Here is a 23444-nt window from a genome sequence, read left to right on the forward strand (position 1 = left end):
ACAGATAGTGATGAAGAGATGAGTAGTATTTTTAATAAATATTTTGTTGGACAATCACAGATATAGTGTTGGAGAGTATGTTCTCTCAAGTAGGACTGAAAACAGATGTTTTTTCCACCAAGAGGGCTATAAACCCATGGAACCGCCTACCCGCTGAAGCCGTAATTGCCAAATTCCAGCTAAAAAATATCTTTAAGACAATTGGCGGGCCCTTTAACAAGCCGCCGGCTTTCTGTCCTCTTCGAGGTCACTAGATAGTTGGTGGCCCTTGGGTAAATTCAGTAAATATATACAATAATTGTCAGCGCATCTTCCGAGCAACAAGGACAGCTACACAGTATCTCTTAGAATTACGTAGGTAAACAACAAATGTAACATATTTGTTTACTACAATGTCGGTGCTGGCTGTAGAAGTTGAAAAAACATTGTTTTACTTCGAAATATACTAATTTTATAAGAAAATTCGACGTAAATAGGAGGCAGTAGAGCTCCGATAAACCAGCGCTAAATCTTCAATATGAAGAATGTTGCTGCTCTCTGATTGGCCAAACGAAACACAGTAGTGACCTCTATCTGCACGTAGGTGAACCAATAAATTTCTTCCTAAGTGGACCTTATTGAATCGCACCTAAGCATCTTGTTAGGGCGCACTTAGGAACCTTCGTAGCAAACCCACTTACGAAGAAATACACAGAGCTTCCTGAATCTAGGTCCAGATAATTTTAAGTAGGTAAATTCTATCAGAATTAATAATGGTCACTGCTTGATCGCAAGCGGGGATGTTTCTGGCGGGGGAGAAAGAAACAATTGCGCAGCGCGTCCCGCGGCGTTGCGCGGGCAGTTTGGGGCCGTATAAATACGGGCGCACAATGGGGCTCTGCCCTCACTCCGCCTGCCCTCGCCGCTGCCCTCTGTGCTATTTGCAGAGTTCCCAAGTAAATTATTAAGTAAAGTCAGCCAGGATGTGCTATTTGCAGCCTTACTAAGTAAATTATTAAGTAAAGTCAGCCAGGATGTGCTATTTGCAGAGTTACTAAGTAAATTATTAAGTAAAGTCAGCCAGGATGTGCTATTTGCAGAGTTACTAATTACTAGTCTTTTGCTGGGTTACTTTTATGCTTCTCCCCTTCCTGTCTAGGTATGTTTAGGTATGGCCAGCGGTGCGCGAGCCGCGGCTTATCGGTTGCCCCCCCCCCCCTCCTGGTTCCCTGTTTACTCGGTCTCGCTCCTTCCGCATTCTTCCATCCCATTCTACGATTGTCGCCTCTCGGTTTTGGGCCTATGTCCTTTCTCAGACCGGGTTGTGTGCCGTCCAGCGCGCCTCGGCGACATTATCTTCTCTTCGGCCCTATGTCATTTCCGCCCCCCCCCCCCAGCCGTGCGGGCTCGCCTGTGGGAAACGTCCCCTTGGTTCCTCCTACGTCTGCTTATCTGTTAAATTTGTTATGGTTGGACTCGCAATTATGATTTGTATTTATTACGAAAATTTTTTCCCACAATTTACACTTTGATTAATTTTCACGTTCAATTTGTTATATTAAGGGACTTTCAATTAGGATTTGTATTAATCTATTGCTTTGCCTCTGTGCCATTAAGTTAATTTCAGCTAGGATACGCTAGTTGCAGTGCATTCGGGTGGGGTCCCCCCCCCCCTTACTTTTTTTTTTCCTCCGGTTATTTCGTCCTATTACACTCGTTTCCCTCTTTATATATTCTAAATATTGCGCATTATATTTGCCCACCCTTTCTTCATCGTATCGACAGTCCATTAAGATACATTTGGAATGCTACCGAGTTTAGCATGGCCGCGCACGGTGTCATGCAAAAACTGGCCATTCGGCCTTCCTTTCGGCAAGCTCAAGCCAGTCAGTTAGCATGATGACGGCCAGCATGTTGTTGGCCAGCAGCAGACAGCATGTTGTTGGCCAGCAGCAGCCAGCATGCTGTTGGCCATACGGTCGCTAACGTTCCTTGGCCATCCAGGCCTTCTGGGCTATTTTACTCTTCTTGTTCCTTCGCCATTGTTGTTTCCTACTACGTAATAGTATTCTATTTAATTTTCCCTCATCTATCATTAGGTTAGGGGCCCTTACCTCCAACCGCTATTCCTTCCCCTGCGCTCTGCCCGCTTGGCGCACAACGCCGGCTTCTTCTGTCCCCTTTTTTCGCAGCCACGACAAGCCGGAACCACCCCCCCCCCCTCCTCACCCTACTGCGGCGAGGAAGAGAACGCGAGCCGGATATTCCTCTGATCACCATTACAACGCACGCAGCGGTGCCGGGATGCAGCCGCCCAGGGCCTACGTTAATACTATTATCTTCCCTTTATTTGCTGGGCTATATGGTAGTATTAATATTCCGTATCGTTACTGTCATTCCAGTATTATTTTATTAAAAATATAAATTGTTATTATGGTTTGGCGTTGCTTTCTTAATTTCTTCCATTCTGCGGCACTTGCCGTCATCGGTTATTTACGATATTACATTGTACGATTATTTACGACATTGTATTCTTATTATTATCCTTATTACAGTTACTGAATGGCAGTTCCCTGCCGTCGATTTCACTTTGCTCCTGTTCTAAAGATGTAGCCGAAGTTCACGGCGTACTAGCTGCGGCTCGCAGACGCTCATTGACAACACAAGACTACACTCAGCGGCCACTTAAGGCAGACTCCTTGGCTTCTATCCAGCCCAATCACCCGCCTGGAGGCAGAGATGGGATAGAGACCAAGGGTAATGTTCCCCGCTCACATTCTACATCCGCTTAGGACACAAGCATGTTATAGATTTGGCTTTAAGAATTGGTTCTTATTCCATTTTATTGTTTATGTATATATTGCTTAGTTGTATATACCCGTTCTTGGTACATGTATTGTTTATATTCAAGATTTATAGTGTTTCGTATTACCCCTGTTATAGTTGCTTTGTGCTTCCTTGCTGTTCTCCTACTGGCTTTCTCCCACCTTTGCTCTTAGCAAAGGTACTCGACCCCCCTTCCGTTTGCTGGAAGATTCTTAGAATTGTTAGCCCCCTTCATTGCTACAGTATAATTATTCGGAAAACTCTTTATTCATCCAGGATTGTTAATTAAGGATTCTCTTAATTCCTGCCGCCGGGCTCCCTCCCCACGTTTTCGTCTCCGTATTGATTCAGCTAGGGTTTCCCTCTCGTCTGTGCTCTTGCCTGTCACGATAACACTGCATGCCGCTTCTGCCCACCCTTACTGCCTTATATCTTTCAGCCCGCGGGAGGTGAGCTACGCGACAAAAAATCGACGCACGCTCCGACTGGACCAGGTATCACTTACATGGTCAGGAATCAACACTCTTCGGATCCTACAAGCACAGATCCTACCCTTGCCCTTCGATGCTGCACCTTCGACTCTGGGGAACTTCCTGCAATCCCTGCTCTCGCGGGGCCTGGCTTACCGCTCTCTGCACGCCTATCTAGCAGGCCATCGCCTTCGTCTGCAAGCTACACGGTAGGAGGGACCCAACTCGGCAGTTCCTGGTCACCCAACTCCTCAATGGGGCACGTAACTCCGCACGGCGTCTCCCTGTGACGAGGAGCCTCCTGCATCGCCTGCTGCGGGCACTGGGAGGCGTATGTAACTCTGCCTATGAGAAGTCGTGCTACAGGGCGCTCTTCTCCCTGGCTTTCCACGCCTGCCTACGCCCGGGTGAGGCGGTCTACGTGGACCATGGACGACACACGCTCAACCTTGAGCAGGTATCACTTACGACGGCAGGAATAGATATCGTCTTCAACACCTACAAGCACAGTGCAGGGCGCACGCCCACCCTCTCCCTGAGAGCGAACCCTTCCAGCAAGTACTGCCCGGTCCGTGCCCTGTCTAAATACTTTAATTACAGGGGCCTGGGCCCGGGGCCCATATTCAAACACGCCGCAGGCGCTCCTGTCACCAGGCGAGATTTCTCCAAGATCCTACGCTCTGCCCTCACGGCGCTAGGCTTGCCTCCAGAATGACTACGCGCCGCATTCCTTCCGTATCGGCAGGGCCACCCAGCTGTCTCGGGATGGGCTCGCCACTTCAGAAATAATGGCAGTCGGCAGGTGGAGGAGTAGTGCTTTCACATCCTACGTCAGGCGGGACGTTGTTGCTCTGCCACTTTGAGTGCCTCACGCGGCCAGCTGGCACTCGCCTTTCGGGGGGGGGGGGGGGGGTCCGGCCGCTGGCCTGCGGTGGGGGTGCAGCGCCGGTCCCCAAGTGTCCCGCTGTCCGCAGCTAATACTTTGCCCAGTCTAGGTGCTAGTAAGCCCTACTTGTAGTCACCCCCTTCTCCTTATTCATTAGGTCTTTCCGGCCTCTTGGTCGGGTACATTATGTGTTATGTGGTCTCTCACTTATTAGTTACTCTTTGTGTCCTGCCTGTTATATCCTAGTGTTATATAATTACTCACATTTGCATTCGGCCTTAATTCTAGTAACAGTTAAGCTTTACGTTTCTGCAGAATTAGTTTCCATGTCACTATAGGCTAAGGTCTCATAATTACTACGTGTGTACCTTTTATGTTAAATCTAGTCCTCGGACTTGGAATTGTTACTGTTAATTCTTACTTTATATATTTACATGTTCTGCAGAATTTAATCTTCAATAAACTTTAACGCCCCATACTGCCAGTATCTTTCTCCCCCTGGTCAGAAAAAATGATAACAAATACATTGCAAGAAAAAACAATGAGATGAGAGAGATGAGATTAGTAAGTATATTAAAGCACATTGGTATATTAAAGCTCTGATTGATTACATTGACAGCTTGATTGGTAATTTAAGTTTTTTTAGTTAGTTTAGTTCATTTATTATGCACCCCATACCCATCTTGTGGGCGGTAGTGGAAAGGGTTACAGAGGCACATAATGGGCTCAGGGACTGAACCCCACAATTCATTTAGCTAAGCAAGTTACAATCTTGATGAGCTAGTTACAAAATTCAATATAAGTCGTCACATCAACAATGGGTTCGAGATCGACCTCAAGTACAGGTTCTAAATTAAGCAACTGACATATGTGGAGAGCTAGTGTCAAAATTTATATGTCTGTCCTGCACACCGCCCCCCCATCCAGTGGGCAGCGGTGGATAGGTTACAATCACTTAGTTACTACCTACAGTTAGCAAACTGGGGATATTTGGCTAAAATTTCTGGTAGCAGATCATTTTGAATGAAATATTGACACATCGCTGGAACATTGGTTATAGAATTGTCTCTAAATTCACGTATCTTTTCGCACTCCATCACATAGTGATGGAGGGTGTGCGAATAATTTTGTTGACACAGTTTACATTTGGTCAGGTCTACATCAGCAGATAATGAGAATTCCCAGAGATACTTGTAACCGAGTCTAAGCCGAGCAGTAGTAACATCTAGAAGTCTGCTGATTTTATTGGATGATCCATAGATGTGTGGCTCCTCTTGCATGATAGTATGATGATAGATGGAATTACTGGTGTCAATTTCACTTTGCCTCAGATCTATAAGATCTTGTTGAAGTTCTCGGTGTACTGCTGCTCTCAGATTGCTCATTGACAATCCAAGGTTACACTCAACGGCTCCTTTAAAGGCAGATTCTTTGGCTAACTTATCAGCTCTATCATGCATTCGGAGGCCAACATGAGATGGAGACCACATGAAATGGACTCTGTTACCATCCTTAATAATTTTGTTGTATTTTTGTCTAGCTGATAATTTAAACAAGATTAATAGACACCATACAGCGGATTGACAGTACATATAAGAAGACAGCAATGATCGCAATGATAAAGATGTTCAGATTGGCACTTATTTGCACTAATGATCAAAATTGCACAGGCAAAGCAAAGAGCACAATGGAGCAATGGTGGGTGGACTAGGCAACCTGGGTTACAAAAAAAGTAGAATAAAAATTCTAAAGTAATAAAAACTTAATGGTAATTAAAGTAATAAAAACTTAATGGGAACTTAGGAATGTAAAAAATGAACTAGAATAATTAATAACAATAGATGACCAAAAAAGTAAAAAAGCAATTATGAAATTTATAAAATGAAAAGCTTACTTACTATACTATTATAAGTACACTATATTTGAATACTAAAGTTACACTGAAACAAAATGAGGTAGTTTAAATAGAGATACACTCAGGAACACTGGATAATGAAGTTTATATTAGAGAACACAGGCAAAGTCAGTTTACTATGGAACATGGGAGTAAAAAGAAAAAAAAGACAATGTACCTTCTTGTATATAAATAAATTGATTTCAACTGTAAGGGGTATGGTTTGCACCTTGTTATTCTAAAATTGGATGTCTTCTCTAATAAGAGTTTAATCCCCGACAGTCCAAATGGTTGAGTACCATTCCTTCCCTCCCCTCGACGTGCCATCCCAAATCCTTAACATGACCCCTTCCAAATACTATATAGTCTTAATGCCTTGGCGCTTTCCCCCCTGATAGTTTTCTTCCCTTCCTTTCTCTGATAAGAGTGCGCTTTGTTAATAAACACAGTAATACAAATAGTGCGCTAATCACTGTTAATAATCACTGGTAGCGCTAATTATATGAACAAGTGCCATGTATTTATTCAGACGAGAACAGCAGCGAACACAAACCAGCGCATATACGAACGAAAGAGCTTGTATGTACAAACTTCTCAGTGAACAAAGTTGTTTCTAGTGCGATATCCGAAACTGCAGTAGACGATTTGACCAGCTCTCGCATCCACCATAGAAGAACTGTTTTTTTTCAAAAAGTATATTTTGTGTACTTCAATATTTAAAGACACAATTTAAAGTGCAATATCTTATTGGAAAGCGTGCAAAAGCAGAACTTATAAATCTGGCGGTTTAAACCAAAAATAATAAGAAGGAAAATAAACGATGTGGTTCCAGAAAAAAACATTGGAATGCTTAGAGTTAGATGACCATCGCTATAATTATGACAACAAACAACCAGCTGGTGAGTGTAGAAACATGAGCATTACAAGAAGACTTTCACACGAACTGCACCTATCATAAAGAAAAAACACCATCACTGACCGCCAAGTGCTCACATTAAATACAACTCTAAGAAACAACACTCAAGCCTTGCTTAACTTGACATGCATTGACGCATCATGCAACATCAATCTGACAGTCATCCAGAGGAGAAAACCGTCAAACGAACTCCACCTGTCATAAAGAAGATGAAAACTGAGCAGTGTCCAGAGTGTGGGAAGGTGTGCAGGTCTAACCTTATTAGAAGGCATATGAGAGTGCATTCAGGTGATAAACCTCACCAGTGTCCAGAGTGTGGGAAGAGATTCTGCCGTTCTGGAGATATGAAGACTCACTTGTTAGTGCATTCGGGTGATAAACCTCACGAGTGTCCAGAGTGTGGAAAAAGATTCAGACAGCTTGGACATGTGAAGACCCACATGGTAATGCATTCAGGTGACAAACCTTACCAGTGTCCAGAGTGTGGGAAGAAATACAGTCATCGTGGAAGTATGAAAGTTCACATGTTAATGCACTCGGATGACATACCTTCGTGTCCAGAGTGTGGGAAGAGAGTCAAATGTCCTAGAGATATGAAGACTCACTTGTTAGTGCATTCAGGTGACAAACCTCTAAAGTGTCCAGAGTGTGGGAAGGTATGCAGTCGTCCTGGAAATCTGAAATATCACATGTTAGTGCATTCAGGTGACAAACCTTTTCAGTGTCCAGAGTGTGGGAAGAGATTCAGTCATCGTGGAAATATGAACGTTCACATGTCATTGCATTCGGGTGACAAACCTCACAAGTGTCCAGAGTGTGGAAAGAGATTCAGACAGCTTAGAACTATGAAGGTTCACAGGATGGAGCATGCAGATGTACCATTCAAAAAACCTTTTGAATGTGCGGAGTGTGGGAAAAAATTTAGAGGGCGTAGCGCTATAATACGGCACCTATTAGTGCATTCAGATGGCTCACCTCATGAATGTCCACAGTGTGGGAGGAGATTCAGACGTTCTGAAGATATTAAGGCTCACATGTTAGTGCATTCGGGTGACAAACCTCACAAGTGTCAAGAGTGTGGGAAGAGATTCAAGTGGCTTCAAAGCTTCAGGAGGCACATTAAGATGACACATTCAGGCTAATAGGCTAAACACTTTGAGTATGAGAGATGATTTATCGAGTGCTGAAGTACTATAGAGTATTACATGGCATATAGTTATTAACCCAGATACTTGAAGACCAAATGTCTGTAATCGAAGAGCAATTGGCCTTGATAATGAACCTACAAGTTGAAGCTAAAGCCATGCTCAAGAATAATCAAGATCTGTCTACCAAAGTCGGCCTTCTCGAATAGGATTTAAGCTCGCTTAAGAACACAGTTAATAAACTTTAACCAGTAGAAACCACTAGGAAATGGGAAGAAATGTTACAAAAGTTTGAGAACCATCTTAACACCCTGCAACAGCAGCACAGTGTTACCCAAGACGAATCAGACCAACATAAGCTCCTTGATTCTGTCATTATCTCATCACGTGATTTCCCCAAGAAATTGACTGTGCTGCCATCGTGATCCAGGAATTGCAAAATAAGATTAGTTATTCAATTCAAGTAAGAGACATCGAATCAGCTTATAGAGTGGGTACCAAATCAGCTGGTATGAATAACAGGAAAATTTGTGTGAAATTAGATAGCTGCTTCCGCAAGTCAGACCTTATCAGAGCTGCAGTCTCTAGAAAACCCACTGTTTTTGTGAATGTCTGACCAAGTTCAGACAAAATTTATTTAAACTGCATGGAATCTGTAAAAATTTCAATGAAATTAAACAGGGCAATAAATAGGCAAGAGAGAGGTGAGGAGAAGAAAATGCAAAAGGTACGAAAGCTAAGGTGTAATAAAGGGAATAGTAATAGGAATAAGAACAAAGGTCCAGAGAATGATCCAGGACGGACCGAAACGTCGTCGTCCCTTCACTTTCTTGTGTATGGTTTGGTCAACAAATTAAACATTGTTTTGTGTGAAATGGTAAAATTATAGCTAGCAAGTCTGACACTGGAAAAACTTGTGTAATAACCACTGAGGCACACCTCAGTTCCTTCCTGGATGACTGTGGGATAACAAGTGAATAACCAAAATATAAATTATAGTCTCATTTAACTACCAAAGTTTACTATAGCTCTGCCTTTCCTTTCAAAAGATTTTTAAAATTGTCATCCTTGATATTGTCTCTCTTTTTTCTTGTTTTTTACTCCTATTATTTTCTATATACTCCTTACTCCCGTGTTCCATTGTACACTGACTTTGCCTGTGTCCTCTAGTATAAACTTTATCTTTCAGTGTACCAGAGTGTACCTCTAATTAATCTACCACATTTTTGTATTAGTGTAACTTTAGTAAGTAACTATAGTGTAATTATATTATTAAAGTAAGCTATTGTTTTAAAGAATTAACAATTGTTATTTGCTATTACTGTGATGATAGAGCTGATGAGTTAGCCAAAGAATCTGCCTTTAAAGGAGATGTTGAGTGTAACCTTGGATTGTCACTGAGCAGTCTGAAAGCATTAGTACACCAAGAACTTCAAAAAAATCTTGTAGATCTGAGGCAAAGTGAAATCGACACCAGTAATTCCATTCATCATCGTACTGTCATGCATGAGGAGCCACACATCTATGATTCATCCAATAAAATCAGCAGACTTCTAGATGTTACTACTGCTTGGCTTAGACTCTGTTACATGTATCTCTGGGCATTCTCATTATATGTTGATGTAGACCTGCCCAAATGTAAACTGTGTCAGCAAAATTATTCGCACACTCTCCGTCACTATGTGATGCAGTGCGAAAAGATACGTGAATTCAGAGCAATTCTATTACCAATGTTCCAACGATGTGTAAATATTTACTTCAAAATGATATGCTACCAAAAATTTTAGCCAAATATCCCCAGTTTGCTAACTGTGGGTAGTAACTAAGTGATTGTAACCTATCCACCGCTGCCCACTGGATGGGGTGCGGTGTGCAAGATAAATATACCAATTGTGACACTAGCTCTCCATATATGTCAGTTGCTTAATTTAAAAAATGTACTTGTGATCGATCTCGAACCCATTTGATGATGTTACTTCTTATACTGAATTTTGTAACTAGCTCATCAAGATTGCAACTTGTTTAGCTAAATGAATTGTCGGGTTCAGTCCATGAGCCCAATATGTTTCTCTGTAACCCTTTCCACTACTGCCCACAAGATGGGTATGGGTGCATAATAAATGAACTAAACTAAAAAAAACTGTCTCATTTCAGTGATCTTTTTATCTTTGTGCTTGAGAATATCTTGCAGCAATCTACTGTACCTCATTTTTTTGTATAGTCGTGTATTTTGTTTTATATCTAGATCTTTTTTATACCTGTACTGTAATTGTCTTTTTTTTCCATCAAACAGCCCTTTTATGCAAACTATTATAGACTCAGAACTAAACCTCTTATCTAGTATCTATGATAATCATCACTTTAATGATCAAAATTGCAGGTATACAGCACATGATGTAAACAATCTTTTAACATATAATCACAATGTTTCTGTAATTAACTTGAATGTAAGATCTCTAATCAAACACTTTGATGATGTTAATGCCCTAATTCAAACAGTTGAAAACAAATTCTCTTTTTGTGCTTGTGGGGAACCAACTCATGAGATTTATATATATTTAATTTATATGAATTTATATTTACGTTAATTTATATATTTGGATAGCATTTGTATGATGTTTAGCGGACTGTGTTTCTGCAATATTCTCACAAATCGACTCCTTACATATTAGGGGTTTATATTAAATTTGTATATATGCAGCCAATCAAACTACAGTATTAAACTACATATTTATTTATTTATTTATATACAAGAAGGTACATTGGGTTTGTGAGAATACATAACATAGTACAGTAATTGCACTCTTGTAAAGCCACTAGTACGCACAGCGTTTCGGGCAGGTCCTTAATCTAACAGATACAATACTGTAATTTTAAGTAGGTAAATTCTATCAGAATTAATAAAATGATAACAAATACATTGCAAGAAAAAAAAATGAGATGAGAGATTAGTAAGTATATTAAAGCACATTGGTATATTAAAGCTCTGATTGATTACATTGACAGCTTGATTGGTAATTTAAACAAGATTAATAGACACCATACAGCAGATTGACAGCACATATAAGAAGACAGCAATGATAAAGATGTTCAGATTGGGTACATAAAGATTGGGAGATTGGGTAGCAATAGATACAGTGCAGTTTTAAAGCAAAAGGTAAAAAACTATGAAGATGAAATTAGGTACTTTTTAGTATTGTTTTTGAATGATGCAGAAGTTGGACAGCTTTTCAATTCAATAGGGAGTGAGTTCCATAGACTGGGTCCCTTTATTTGTATAGTGTTTTTACACAAATTAAGTTTGACTCTGGGGATATCAAAGAGATATTTATTTCTGGTGTGGTGATAATGGGTCCTATTACATCTGTCCAGGGAGAGTTTCAGAGCAGGATTTGCATTTAAGAACAGGGTTTTGTAAATGTAGTTGACACAGGAGAATTTGTGGAGTGAGAATATGTTTAGCATGTTTAGGGAGTTAAACAAGGGGGCTGAGTGTTGTCTGAAAGCAGAATTTGTTATTATTCTGATAGCAGATTTTTGCTGGGTAATGATGGACTTGAGATGGTTTGCAGTGGTTGAACCCCATGCACAGATACCATAATTAAGATAGGGATAGATTAGTGCATAATATAGAGAGATGAGAGAAGAGTTAGGTACATAATATCTGATTTTGGAGAGTATACCAACTGTTTTAGAGACTTTCTTAGTTGTGTTGTATGTGGGTACTGAAATTGAGTCTCTTGTCTAGGAATAGGCCAAGAAACATTCCCTCAGTTTTATTGCTAATGTTTACATTGTCTATCTGAAGCTGAACAGTCTCCGTGGTGTAGTGGTAAGACACTCGCCTGGCGTTTCACGAGCGCTATGTCATGGGTTCGTATCCTGGCCGGGGAGGATTTACTGGGCGCAATTCCTTAACTGTAGCCTCTGTTTAACACAACAGTAAAATGTGTACTTGGATGAAAAAACGATTATTCGCGGCGGGGATCGTATTCCAGTGACCTGCCTGAAACGCTATACGCATACTAGTGGCTGTACAAGAATGGAACAACTCTTGTATATATCTCAAAAAAAAAAAAAAAAATTGCATTTGTAGATTTGCTTCCAAATAAGATTTATTTATTTATTTATTTATTTATATATATACAAAAGAAGGTACATTGGGTTTGTGAGAATACATTGAATAGTACAGTATTCACAATCTTGTAAAGCCACTAGTACGCGCAGCGTTTCGGGCAGGTCCTTAATCTAACAGATAATATTAAGTAGGTAATTTCTATCAGAATTGATAAATGATAATAAATACATTGCAAGAGAAAAATGAGATGAGAGAGCTTAGTAAGTGAATTAAAGCACATTGTTATATTAAAGCTCTGATTGATTACATTGACAGCTTGACTGGTAATTTAAACAAGATTAATAGACACCATACAGCAGATTGACAGCACATATAAGACAGCAATGATCACAATGGTAAAGATGCTCAGATTGGGTACATAAAGATTGGGAGACTGGGTAGCAATAGATACAGATAAACAAGATTAATAAACACCATACAGCAGATTGGCAGCACATATAAGAAGACGGCAATGATCACAATGGTAAAGATGTTCAAATTGGGAACATAAAGGTTGGGGGATTGGGTAGCAATAGATACAGTGCAATTTTAAGGCAAAAGGTGAAAAACTATGAAGATGTAATTAGGTACTTTTTAGTATTGATTTTGAATGATGTATAAGTAAGTAAGTAATTATCAAAAGAAGGCACCAAACTGGGAAGGCTATGTAGCACCATCAAATGCGCAAAATAATCAGAGGGCGCTAAATATCACCAAGGATGCCAATACGAGAACAAAAACGCATAAGGCGAACGATATCAAAAGCATCCGAGTCACCAAGAATTCTATTGAGGGACAGGTGACCGCGAGGGGCGGTCGGAAAGCAAGACACACGCTCGTCCTGGAAGTCAGGACATTCAAGAAGGACATGCACGACCGTAAGAGGGACAATGCAACTAGGACAATAAGGAGCAGGGTGGCGCTCCATCAAGTGACCATGGGTTAAGCGAGTATGGCCAATACGCAACCTCGCCAGAGCTGTTTCCCACCGCCGGTTACGGTGGAAGGAGGACGGCCATGAGGAAACACAACATTTAAGAGTACGTAGTTTGTTACCAGTAACAGACAACCAAGAAGCCTGCCAACGGGTAAGGACGGAGGAATGGAAAACCGGGTAAAAGTCGGAATACGGAATACCTTTACGAGAGATGGGACAAGAGCGGACAGCTTCCTTGGCGGCAGCATCCGCATGCTCATTTAAAGACACACCAATATGGCTGGGAACCTAACAAAACTCAACCGACTTAAATTTACTGTGAACAAGAAACAGCCAATGCTGGATCTCGACAACTACTGGATGAACCGGATTAAAGGACCCGAGAGCCATGAGGGCACTACGAGAGTCAACGGGGGGGGGTAGAAATAGCCTAAGCTACTCTATCCCTTTGAGATGTATTTATTGCTTATCTCAATAAACATACTTGAACTTGAACTTGAGAGTCAACAACTACAAAGGAAGACTGACAATGAGAAAGCAGGAGACGAAGAGCATAGAGAATAGCATAAAGCTCAGCTGTAAAGATGCTAGTCTCCGGAGGTAAGCGACACATATAAGTGCGATCAGGAAAAACAACAGAATAGTAAACACCGTCCGCAGACTTAGACCCATCGGTGATGACAGAAACGGAGTGGGAGTGAGAAGAAAAGTGCTCAAGGAAAAAGAGTTTTAGAACCGTAGGAGGGGTAAAAGCTTTAGTGATACGGGTCAAAGATGTACAAAACCGCGGAAGAGGGACTCTTTACAGGGGCAAAGAAGGAACAACACGAGGAGAAACATTAGAAATACGAACGGAAAGAGTGTCCTGTAGGCGAGATAACCGGACAGAAAGAGGGAGGTGGTGAAGAGGAACAAGGAATCGCAAGAGGGGTAAAAGTTAAAGCACGACAGAGGCGAGAGGAAGGATGTTGCAAGGACCGCGCAAGATAGCGAAGACAGTAGCGATCACGGCGGTCCTGGAGAGACAGGAAGCCAGTGTCAACATACAAGCTAAGGACGGGAGTCGAACGAAAGGCACCAGAACTGAGGCGCAACCCAGTATGGTGCAAAGCATCAAGACGGCGAAGAGTAGAAGGAGAAGCAGGCGAGTAAGCAGGGCAACCATAATCGAGCTTAGACAGGACGAGAGAGGAATGTAAAGCAAGGAGAGTGCGCCTATCTGCCCCCCAAGAAGTATGGGACAAGACCCAAAGGAGGGTAAGGGCCTTAGAGCACTCAACACGGAGGTAAGAGATATGGGGAGACCAAGACAAACGAGTGTCAAGGAATAACCCCAAAAGCTTCGCGGAATCTTTGTAGGCAATGTGATGTAGTAATCGCGCGAATTCGCCTTGGCTATAGACACATCTGGCAGGTTAGTGAGGCTGAGCCACTACCAGAATATTCAGATTGTAAACTCTGTGATAAACCTTTAATGCATTCACTAGAACACTATATTGATGAATGTGAAACCGTAAAGGACTTTAGACCTCCTGGCCTATTGTACCACCAACTGTGTAACTATTTTATTGACTCAGGTGTTCTGGACGACATCCTAACAATTTACCCAAAATTTGCTTGTCCATTTTAAAGAATGAAGAACAATTTCTACTTATATTCTAAGCTGTATCACTTATAAACCCATCCCTGCACTTGTGTGGCAGTGCACAATAGAAAGTTGTTTCCACATATCCACACATTAAAACATTGATTGTAACCGTGATATATATGTGCTTCAGCCTACAGTTTAGGCCTATTGTCTTATGTATGACCCTCTGTCCTGCGTGACAGTGAATACTAGCATTAACCTCAATTTAATAAGACTATCAAAATCCTCAGATTAGGCAAAATTGTAATTAATTTTGTCAATAAAGATGTTAATAATAAATAATAATGTACTCAAGGGGATGACCATAAAGTGACAAAGAGGGACGAAGAACGACCCGTTTCCGCGTAAAAGTCATGGCACAAGTCTTAGAAGTAGAGAAGTTGAAGCCATGATCGGTGGCCCAAGACGACACGGCATCAATTGCAAGTTGAAGCCGGCGCTGAAGGAGAGGCGAATCATCACCCTGACAGCAAAGGGTAAGATCATCGACATAGAGAGCGGAGAAGACACCTGAAGGAAGAGAGGAAAGACCATTGAGAGCAACCAGAAAAAAGAGTAGTGCTCAGAACACTACCCTGGGGCACACCTTTGTAACGGTTCTATTGTTACGTAAAGTATGGTGACAAATAAACACATACACTAAAATACTATATATATATTTGGTCGAATATACAGAAGTACACCGGTGATACTTTGGTGTGAGTTGAGCGCACTGAGCGTCGGTACAGTATCTCGCAAGTGTCTGCTCTAGACCACACTTGAAAGTAGACTAGCCAATGTTCGCTACACCGCTGCTTATATGCCCAGGCAACGCCTCACCTCATTCATCTCCAAAGGTTGACAGGAATATTAACACTATATTTGGAGCGAGTATATTATTGGGATAATCTACTCGCTACAGAACTCCCCCTCCCAGGGGATGAAAGGAAAAATACTTGATCAAGGAACTTAGCTGGTCGGTGAATTGTACGCCCTGCTCGCGTTACATAACCATCAAAGTTAACTTCCTCCTCTTCGCTGATGTCATCTAACTGGGGTCGTAGGGTGGGAGGTCGCACAGGATCGTCCGTCGTCGTAGGATCAGGTTGTGGTGCGGCTGGTAACTGGGGTTGTAGGGTGGGAGGTCGTACAGGATCGTCCGTTGTCGTAGGTGGCGGTGCTGCTGGTAACTGTGGTCGAAAAGTGAACTGCGTAGTCGGCGGATGTGTCTCTGGATTTAGCAGTGTCGCAGACGTTGAGACGAAGCCTGGAGCAGAGCAGAGAGCTGAGTGAGGCCGGAGTCGTGGAGCTCTATGTGGGAGAGCGTGGCGGCTCGATTGAGATTTGTGAGTGTCTAAACTCGGGGAGCGAGAGCGTGGCGGCTCGATTGAGAATTGTGAGTGTCTAAACTCGGGGAGCGAGAGCGTGGCGGCTCGATGCGGTCGTAGTCTGCTGTCTGCTCTGTGTCGAAGCTGTAGCGTCTTGGGTTGATTAGGACTGTACACGCCGAGTACTACATTGTTGACTGTGGAAATTGTAGTCTGGTACTAAAAGATGTAGGCAATGTGTGGACAAGCTCGGTGTAGCAGGAGAGAAGAATGTGCATAATTGTTGCGTCCTTGGGTCGCTGGTGGAGCATTTAGATCCGGGGCGGATGGGCTCGGGCACCAGGACATTAGGAGGTAATGTAGGCACGTAGTTAGGACAACGAGGTAATCACTGCTAGAGCTGAATTGTCCTGGAGGCGACGAAGAGTCGGAAACGCAAGCTGTAAGTCCTGTACTGCGCAAAGTGCTTGAGTCGGCAGAGTATCAGAATGCAGTGAACGTGTAGATGAATCTGACGAAAGAGCAGCTTTCGTGGGCGCCCCTGTAGAACAAGCAGTGCCCTGGCAGCGACGGAGAGTCGGCAGGACCGGCTGTAGATCACACATTATGTAGTTACTGATGAAACTGTCAGATGAGTAAGTAACACTCGCTGTGCAGCAAGCTGTAGTTGATGAAAATGCCGAGATGATCGCGATGTAAATCATAGCTGTGGCGAGGGTGTTGGCAGCGTTCCATGACAGGTGGATGCGGTCCACAGCCAGCAATAGCAGTAGAGGTCCAGTGAGAATCCATGTTGTAGTCCATCGTGGCTGGGTATCGTCGAAACTCTCTGGGGTCACCAATGTAACGGTTCTATTGTTACGTAAAGTATGGTGACAAATAAACAAAGACACTAAAATACTATATATATATTTGGTCGAATATACAGAAGTACACCGGTGATACTTTGGTGTGAGTTGAGCGCACTGAGCGTCGGTACAGTATCTCGCAAGTGTCTGCTCTAGACCACACTTGAAAGTAGACTAGCCAATGTTCGCTACACCGCTGCTTATATGCCCAGGCAACGCCTCACCTCATTCATCTCCAAAGGTTGACAGGAATATTAACACTATATTTGGAGCGAGTATATTATTGGGATAATCTACTCGCTACACCTTCGTATTGCTGAAAAGAGGCAGAGAGAGCGGTACCAAGGCGCACCCGAAAGGAACGACGAGAGAGGAAGCTGCGGAGAAAGAGGGAGATGACCACGAAGGCCAAAAGAATGAAGTTGAGATAGAATATGATAACGCCAAGTGGTGTCGTAAGCCTTCTCCAGGTCAAAAAGGACGGCAACAACGGAGGTCTTCGCAGCAAAAGCAGTACGAATATAGACCTCACCACCAAGTTCACCAGGACATCTGTCGTGCTGATGCACTTGCGGAAATCAAATTGAGAAGGGGAGAGGAGGTGATGGTGTTCCAGGAACCACATCAGACGAACGTTAACCATACGTTCAAAGAGTTTGCACACACAACTTGAGGGCAATAGGGCGAAAGTCCCCAGGGGAAGTACCCAGAGACCCCGGTTTGCGAACAGGGAGGACAACCGCATCGAGTCAGTCCTCAGGGACTGACGACGACTCCCAGATCCGATTATACAGACTCAGTAAATACTGAGACGTGCACGGAGGGAGATGGCGAAGCATCTCATAATGAATACCATCGGAGCCCGCCGCCGTAGAACCACAGAGGGCCAGGGCAGAACGAAGTTCAGAGAGAGAAGGGATCATTATAGGGAAGCTGAAGACGAGTGCAGAAATCTAAAGGACGAGACTCAAGGACAGGTTTACGAAGAAGGAAATATTGGGGAAGATGAAGACCAGAGCTAACAGAAGAAAAGTGGGAACCCAGTACGGAAGCGACCTGCAACGGGTCCGCCACAAGAGTATCATGGAGGTGAAGGACCGGTGAAACATCGGGAACGAACTTACCCGCTATCTTGAGGATACGCTTCCAGATCTGGGGCAGAGGAGTTTCGGACGTAATTGAGACATAAGATGCCCAACATTCACGTTTAGCCGTACGGATGGCCCTATGGGCCACCGCACTCGTTTTCCGAAAGAAAAGAAAAGAATCGGTCGTCTGCTTACGGCGGTGCCTCTTCCAGGCTGCACGCTTACAGCGGACAGCCTGAGCACAGTCCACATTCCACCAGGAAACGCACTTCCGTGGACCCCGAGAGGAAGAGCGAGGAATAGAGCGGAGGGCAGCGTTGAAGACTGTCATGAAAAAGGAGGAGAGCGCGAGAGAGAGGCAGAAGGGAGAGGTCAGAGAGAGCAGCACTGAGGGTAAATAGGGTCCAGTCCGCCTTAGCAAACTGCCACCTAGGGAAAGAGAGGGAAGGGCGAAAAGAGAAGAAGGAAACAAGGATGGGGAAATGATCACTTCCATAGAGGTCATCAAGAACCTGCCACGTGAAATCTAAGTAAAGAGAAGAGCAGAGAGAAAGATCAAGACAAGAAAGGGTGCGAGTCCGAGAGTCCAAATGAGTGGGCTCACCAGAATTCAGAAGACAGGGAAGAAGAGGAGAAACGGCTCAAGAAGGCGACCCCGGGTATTCGTCAGAACGTCACCCCAAAGAGAATGACGACAATTGAAGTCACCCAGCAGGAGCACAGGCTCCGGCAAGGAGTCTAGGCGTTTCAAATCAGGAAGAGAAAGCAGGACACTCGGCGGGAGATAAATGGAACAAACTGTGTACCATTTCCCCACAAAGATACGAGCAGCAGAACAATGGAGAGGCGAAGGAAAAAGTAAAGGAACAAAGGGAACATCAGCACGAATCAAGAGAGCAGAAGAATTAGAAGCCCCAGCAACGGAAAGAAAAACTTTTTGCCCATTTGTCTCGGCCTTCACCGGGGATCGAACCCGGAACCTCAGGACTACGAATCCGAAGCGCTGTTCACTCGGCTGTCAGGCAGGGAAGGATTCAGCGAATTGGCGTTTTCATACAAAAAAAAAATCCTTTAGGAGATTTAGAGCAATTTTTCGTCAGATCCCCACACGTTTCCTCGACTATGAGGTGGGGCGGGGGATAATTCTTATCCTTTCTCCCAGTTTCCCAAAATTGTCACAGATGACTATGAGGTTGAGTTTAGTCCTGGAGTGCCATGCTTAAACTCTAGGGAGCTTCTGAGATGACCGCACAGGGGGAAATAAATTCAGTAAATATCATACAAAGGAACTTTAGTAAATTCAGGACATTGTTTCTCTCGTCAGGTTGTCAGACGCCCTTTTTTTGGGTCAACTCTTGAGTGTTTCTACGTTCACGAGAAGTTTGATCTGACCTGGCGCCAGGCAGCCTCCTTCTGCCAAGGGCTTGGAGGCGACCTTGCGGAGCCCAAGTTCTTCGAGGTTCTGGTGGCCGTGATAATCCAGCGCTCAGGTGAGTATCCTGGTCACACCCGCTGGCAATCAACATGAACACTGGAATAACGAGCGCACTTTCGCATGTGATCAAGCCATTAGATAATACTAATAATAATCAATATCTATTAAAAATACATTTGTCTGTCTGAGGTTGGAGACTCCTGGGCCAAGCCTCATTAAAATGTGCAGGATGCCTGGTGTAGGTTTTTTTTCCGTCCTAGCATGTGCAAAACCACAGAAAATGCTGTGATCTCACCTGCCCATACTTTCACGCTAAAGGTATGGATATCTTTGCCACTCTACATAAAGAGTAGCAAACAAGAAAATACCTTATACCTGCATGGGGTCCTGGGCGTTTTTTTTTACTCTCCAAGTCTGGCCCGGAACCAGGGCTTGACTTGGCTTTGCAGGAAAGTCAAATAATGTTTAAATTAATACCACTTTTTCTGTTCAAAATGTGAAACAATGAATATATAGAACTGGATGAAAGACCCCACCTGCATACTAGAATCAGAAGATACAATTGAACCCCACAGCAGTTACAATTACGACAGGCAACCCTACAACGATCAGTACTAATCAGAATAAATCAAATGTCTACGCATAATGGACCTGCCAGAAGTCTCCCAGTCAATCTACCCGAAATAAGAGTAACCTCGTTCACCTTTGCCAACATAAAAGGACTACAAACGAGCAAAAAACGAAGTTCATAAATGGCCTTCTCACACGAGTCACGTGCAGTATTTGGAGCTTTCACTGAAACCCATGCAGGGGAATTCTTGATCAGTCAGATCTGCCTAACCCAAGATGAATAGCAATATTATACCAGGAAACTATCTGGACATAACCAACCACAGATTAGAGAACTACTTAGATTGTGACAAATTTTCACTCGACCAACAGCTGGTCTTAAACAATGAAGACAATCAGGGACATTACAATTTCATACCACAAGCTCATTGAAGTGCAAACTAACATCAATACTCATAATAGACCTAAAACGGTAATCAAGCGAGACGGGTTATTCAGTAAATCCAGATTGAATAATAAAGGGATACTGTATTGGGAAAAATAAAAAAATGGAACTTACAAAACCTAAATGGGAGTTTTTAATAGTAATAATCCCACACAAGGAATAGAACCAATAACTACCAAAGCATATAAAATTGTCTGAAACATGTTCCTTTGAGGAAATCCAGAAAGAGGTCCAACGTAGAAAGAGAACGCAGACACTACAAAAGGGGTAAAAAATGCTTAAAAAGACATGACTTCCTCTACAAAGGAAAAGTTTAACCAGGGAGATTGAAGAAATCGAGCAGACTGAAGTTGATGGGGCCATAACATAGGAAAGGCAAAAGTGGTTTAAGTTCAATCAAACTATTTTGCTAGTTGTATATGAAAAGGGATGCAATTGGTCCAAGTTTTAGCACAGCCCCCTAAATAGAAAGTGAGAAGAAAAAAAAACAAAGTTATCAACGAATTTTACACATTTTCAATAAGCTGTAAACCACAAGTTTAAAATTAAATAATTTCTACGACACTCTTCTATCACATTAGCATATAATAAAGGATTTGTTAAAGGAGATTATCCAAAATATGTTTAGTTTTACAAATACAAAGTCAAAGTTTCCAACAAAATTTATGCCAATATATCATGTTTACAAATATTTATAAAATCAAAAAATGAATTTAAGTGTTTAGACAGATTGTAGAGACGTACAACTCTACATATAAGGTGTACGTTTCATACATATTGAATAAAAAATGAAAGCAAAAGCAATTTTGTTACTTGATAATAACTGAAGTCAGATTCTGCCACCTGTGGTTGAGGTTGACAACCAATTTCCTCCAAATCGGCACACTTACAGATAGGCTTACGTTCTGTAAGGTGTAAACGTTTCACGCAAATCGCGCGATAAAAAAATGAACAAATTTGAAAAAAAAATCTAACATTTTGGTTTTTAAATAATTTTTTCCATAAAACTAATTATTAAATATTATACGCTATTGTGATTGCTTAGTGTCAGACATGATTTCAGTTGACACTTGTGTTTGATAATTTTTTACCATTTTTGAAACATTTGGCAATTCAATATTTTTTTCTCCCTTCTTTCTTCTTTATTCTACAATGCTGAGACTTTGACCAGATGAAACCAGTTTCATATACAATTAGTCAAAAACGTTTGACTGATATTGAACCAGTTTTCATTTATTGCATTTTTAGTGGTTATGCCACCTTAATGCATTGCTGCTCTTATATCCATATATTTAATACCTCTCTTACATGCTAATTATACTGGCTTAATGCCGCCTGATAGTTCGTTCCTTACCTTTACCTCCCTCTTCACTTAACACATGCAAACCCCATCCGTACATAGTACTGTACATGGTACAACCACAGCATACTATATTAATTTTATAAACCAATAATTCATCAGACCATAAGCTCCACCTCCTGCATACAGTAAATGCTCTTCACATTTAATAACATTAAGAGTAAGGTATGTTCAAAAACAGTCAGTGTTGACATTTTATTTATGCCGCCTCTTTTTCCTTCAAATCTTTGTTCCTCCTAATAAAGGATCGTACACCAGCGGCTGCAACGGTGGAATAAGCATAGGCACCTCCAGCAACTGTCCGACGGCAAGGCTTGCATGACCAAATTCCTGTTGCTACACGCCGCATTGCTTCCTGCGAAAGAAAGCATTACTGAATAGTGGAGTGACAATATTTTTTATCTAGATGCAAATAAATTGTAAGGTGGTTGAGAAAGCCATTACTAGGCATCCCCTCAACAGAGATAGAGTTTTATGGTCTACAGGGCATGCAATAATGAGCTAATGTAATTGGTATGGGAGAACAAATACAGGTGTTCACAATGAGTGATGAGTAGAGGTTCAATTGCACCTTAAAAGCTTTAATCGCTGAATAGAATGAAGTTACAAAAAATTCAAGAACTCTTCTCAAATATACAGTACAATACTCCAATAACATGTAGATAATACAATTAAGACAGTATGTAAGACAATAACAATTAACAGTCTTACAGGACTCCTGCTTATTACAGCTTACTAAACTTTTTGATCACAAATTTTTCTTCTTCTAATTACTAATAAAAGATGCATATGGGTAATAAATGACGTGACCAGTCACAAAACTACAAACACCCATGCATCATTATCAGCCAACAAAATGCCATGCTAGCTTGCATATCAAAATAAGACTAACACTTGGTGGGTAACAAGGAAGCAATTATCAATAAGTAATGGTAATTATCAAAAGGCACCAAGCCAGGTAGACTATATAGCACCATTTATGTCGCCCTATATTACTAAAAATGACAATACGAGAACACAAGGAAACATGGAGAGGGATATCAAAGGAATTGGATTCACCACCAAGGATTCTATCAAGACAAATGACCCCAAGGGAAATCTGGAAACAAGACAAGCATCCTGAAAATCAGGACATAATGATTAACATTATCGGTAACTTTGGACCGGACTCTCGTCCATTATTTTTCTCTTGAATCCTAACTTTGGACCGGACTTGCATCCACTACAAAAATATTTGTATAAAATTCATTTTTTATCCAATCGACCTCGGGATAGTATCAAAATAAGCGCCTTTAGAATGTGCACAATTTGATACCAAAATGAAAGATGTAACATGAAACTTGATGTCCGAACAATCCGAACAACCAGAATTGGATTTTGAGAGCTACAGGATGCAAAGGGTTAAATGATTCCAAAGTCACTGGGGACTAAAAAGTCAACGATGACAGGAACAATGCCTGAGAAGCCATTAAAAAAAAACTAAAATGCAATTTATTTATCAAGGGAAGGGGGTTGGGGGCATTTAATCATGGGCTCCCCCACCCCTGCCAACCACTTGGGCTGGACTGTAAAG

General features: G+C 42.1%; 1 protein-coding gene across 1 annotated transcript; it reads left to right on the forward strand.

Moving 5' to 3' along the window:
- Positions 1 to 7111: 7111 nt before the first annotated feature.
- LOC138358748 (zinc finger protein 85-like) lies at positions 7112 to 8113 on the forward strand. Its single transcript, XM_069316917.1, has one exon. It carries the CDS (start codon positions 7112 to 7114, stop codon positions 8111 to 8113), a length of 1002 nt encoding a protein of 333 aa, XP_069173018.1.
- The last annotated feature ends 15331 nt before the right edge of the window (positions 8114 to 23444 follow it).

Source organism: Procambarus clarkii, chromosome 86, assembly GCF_040958095.1.
Source record: "Procambarus clarkii isolate CNS0578487 chromosome 86, FALCON_Pclarkii_2.0, whole genome shotgun sequence".
Taxonomy (NCBI): Eukaryota; Metazoa; Arthropoda; class Malacostraca; order Decapoda; family Cambaridae; genus Procambarus; species Procambarus clarkii.

Excerpts from the sequence above, each read along its gene's own strand:
- LOC138358748 (XM_069316917.1), top strand. The coding sequence starts at position 7,112 with ATGCAACATCAATCTGACAGTCATCCAGAGGAGAAAACCGTCAAACGA.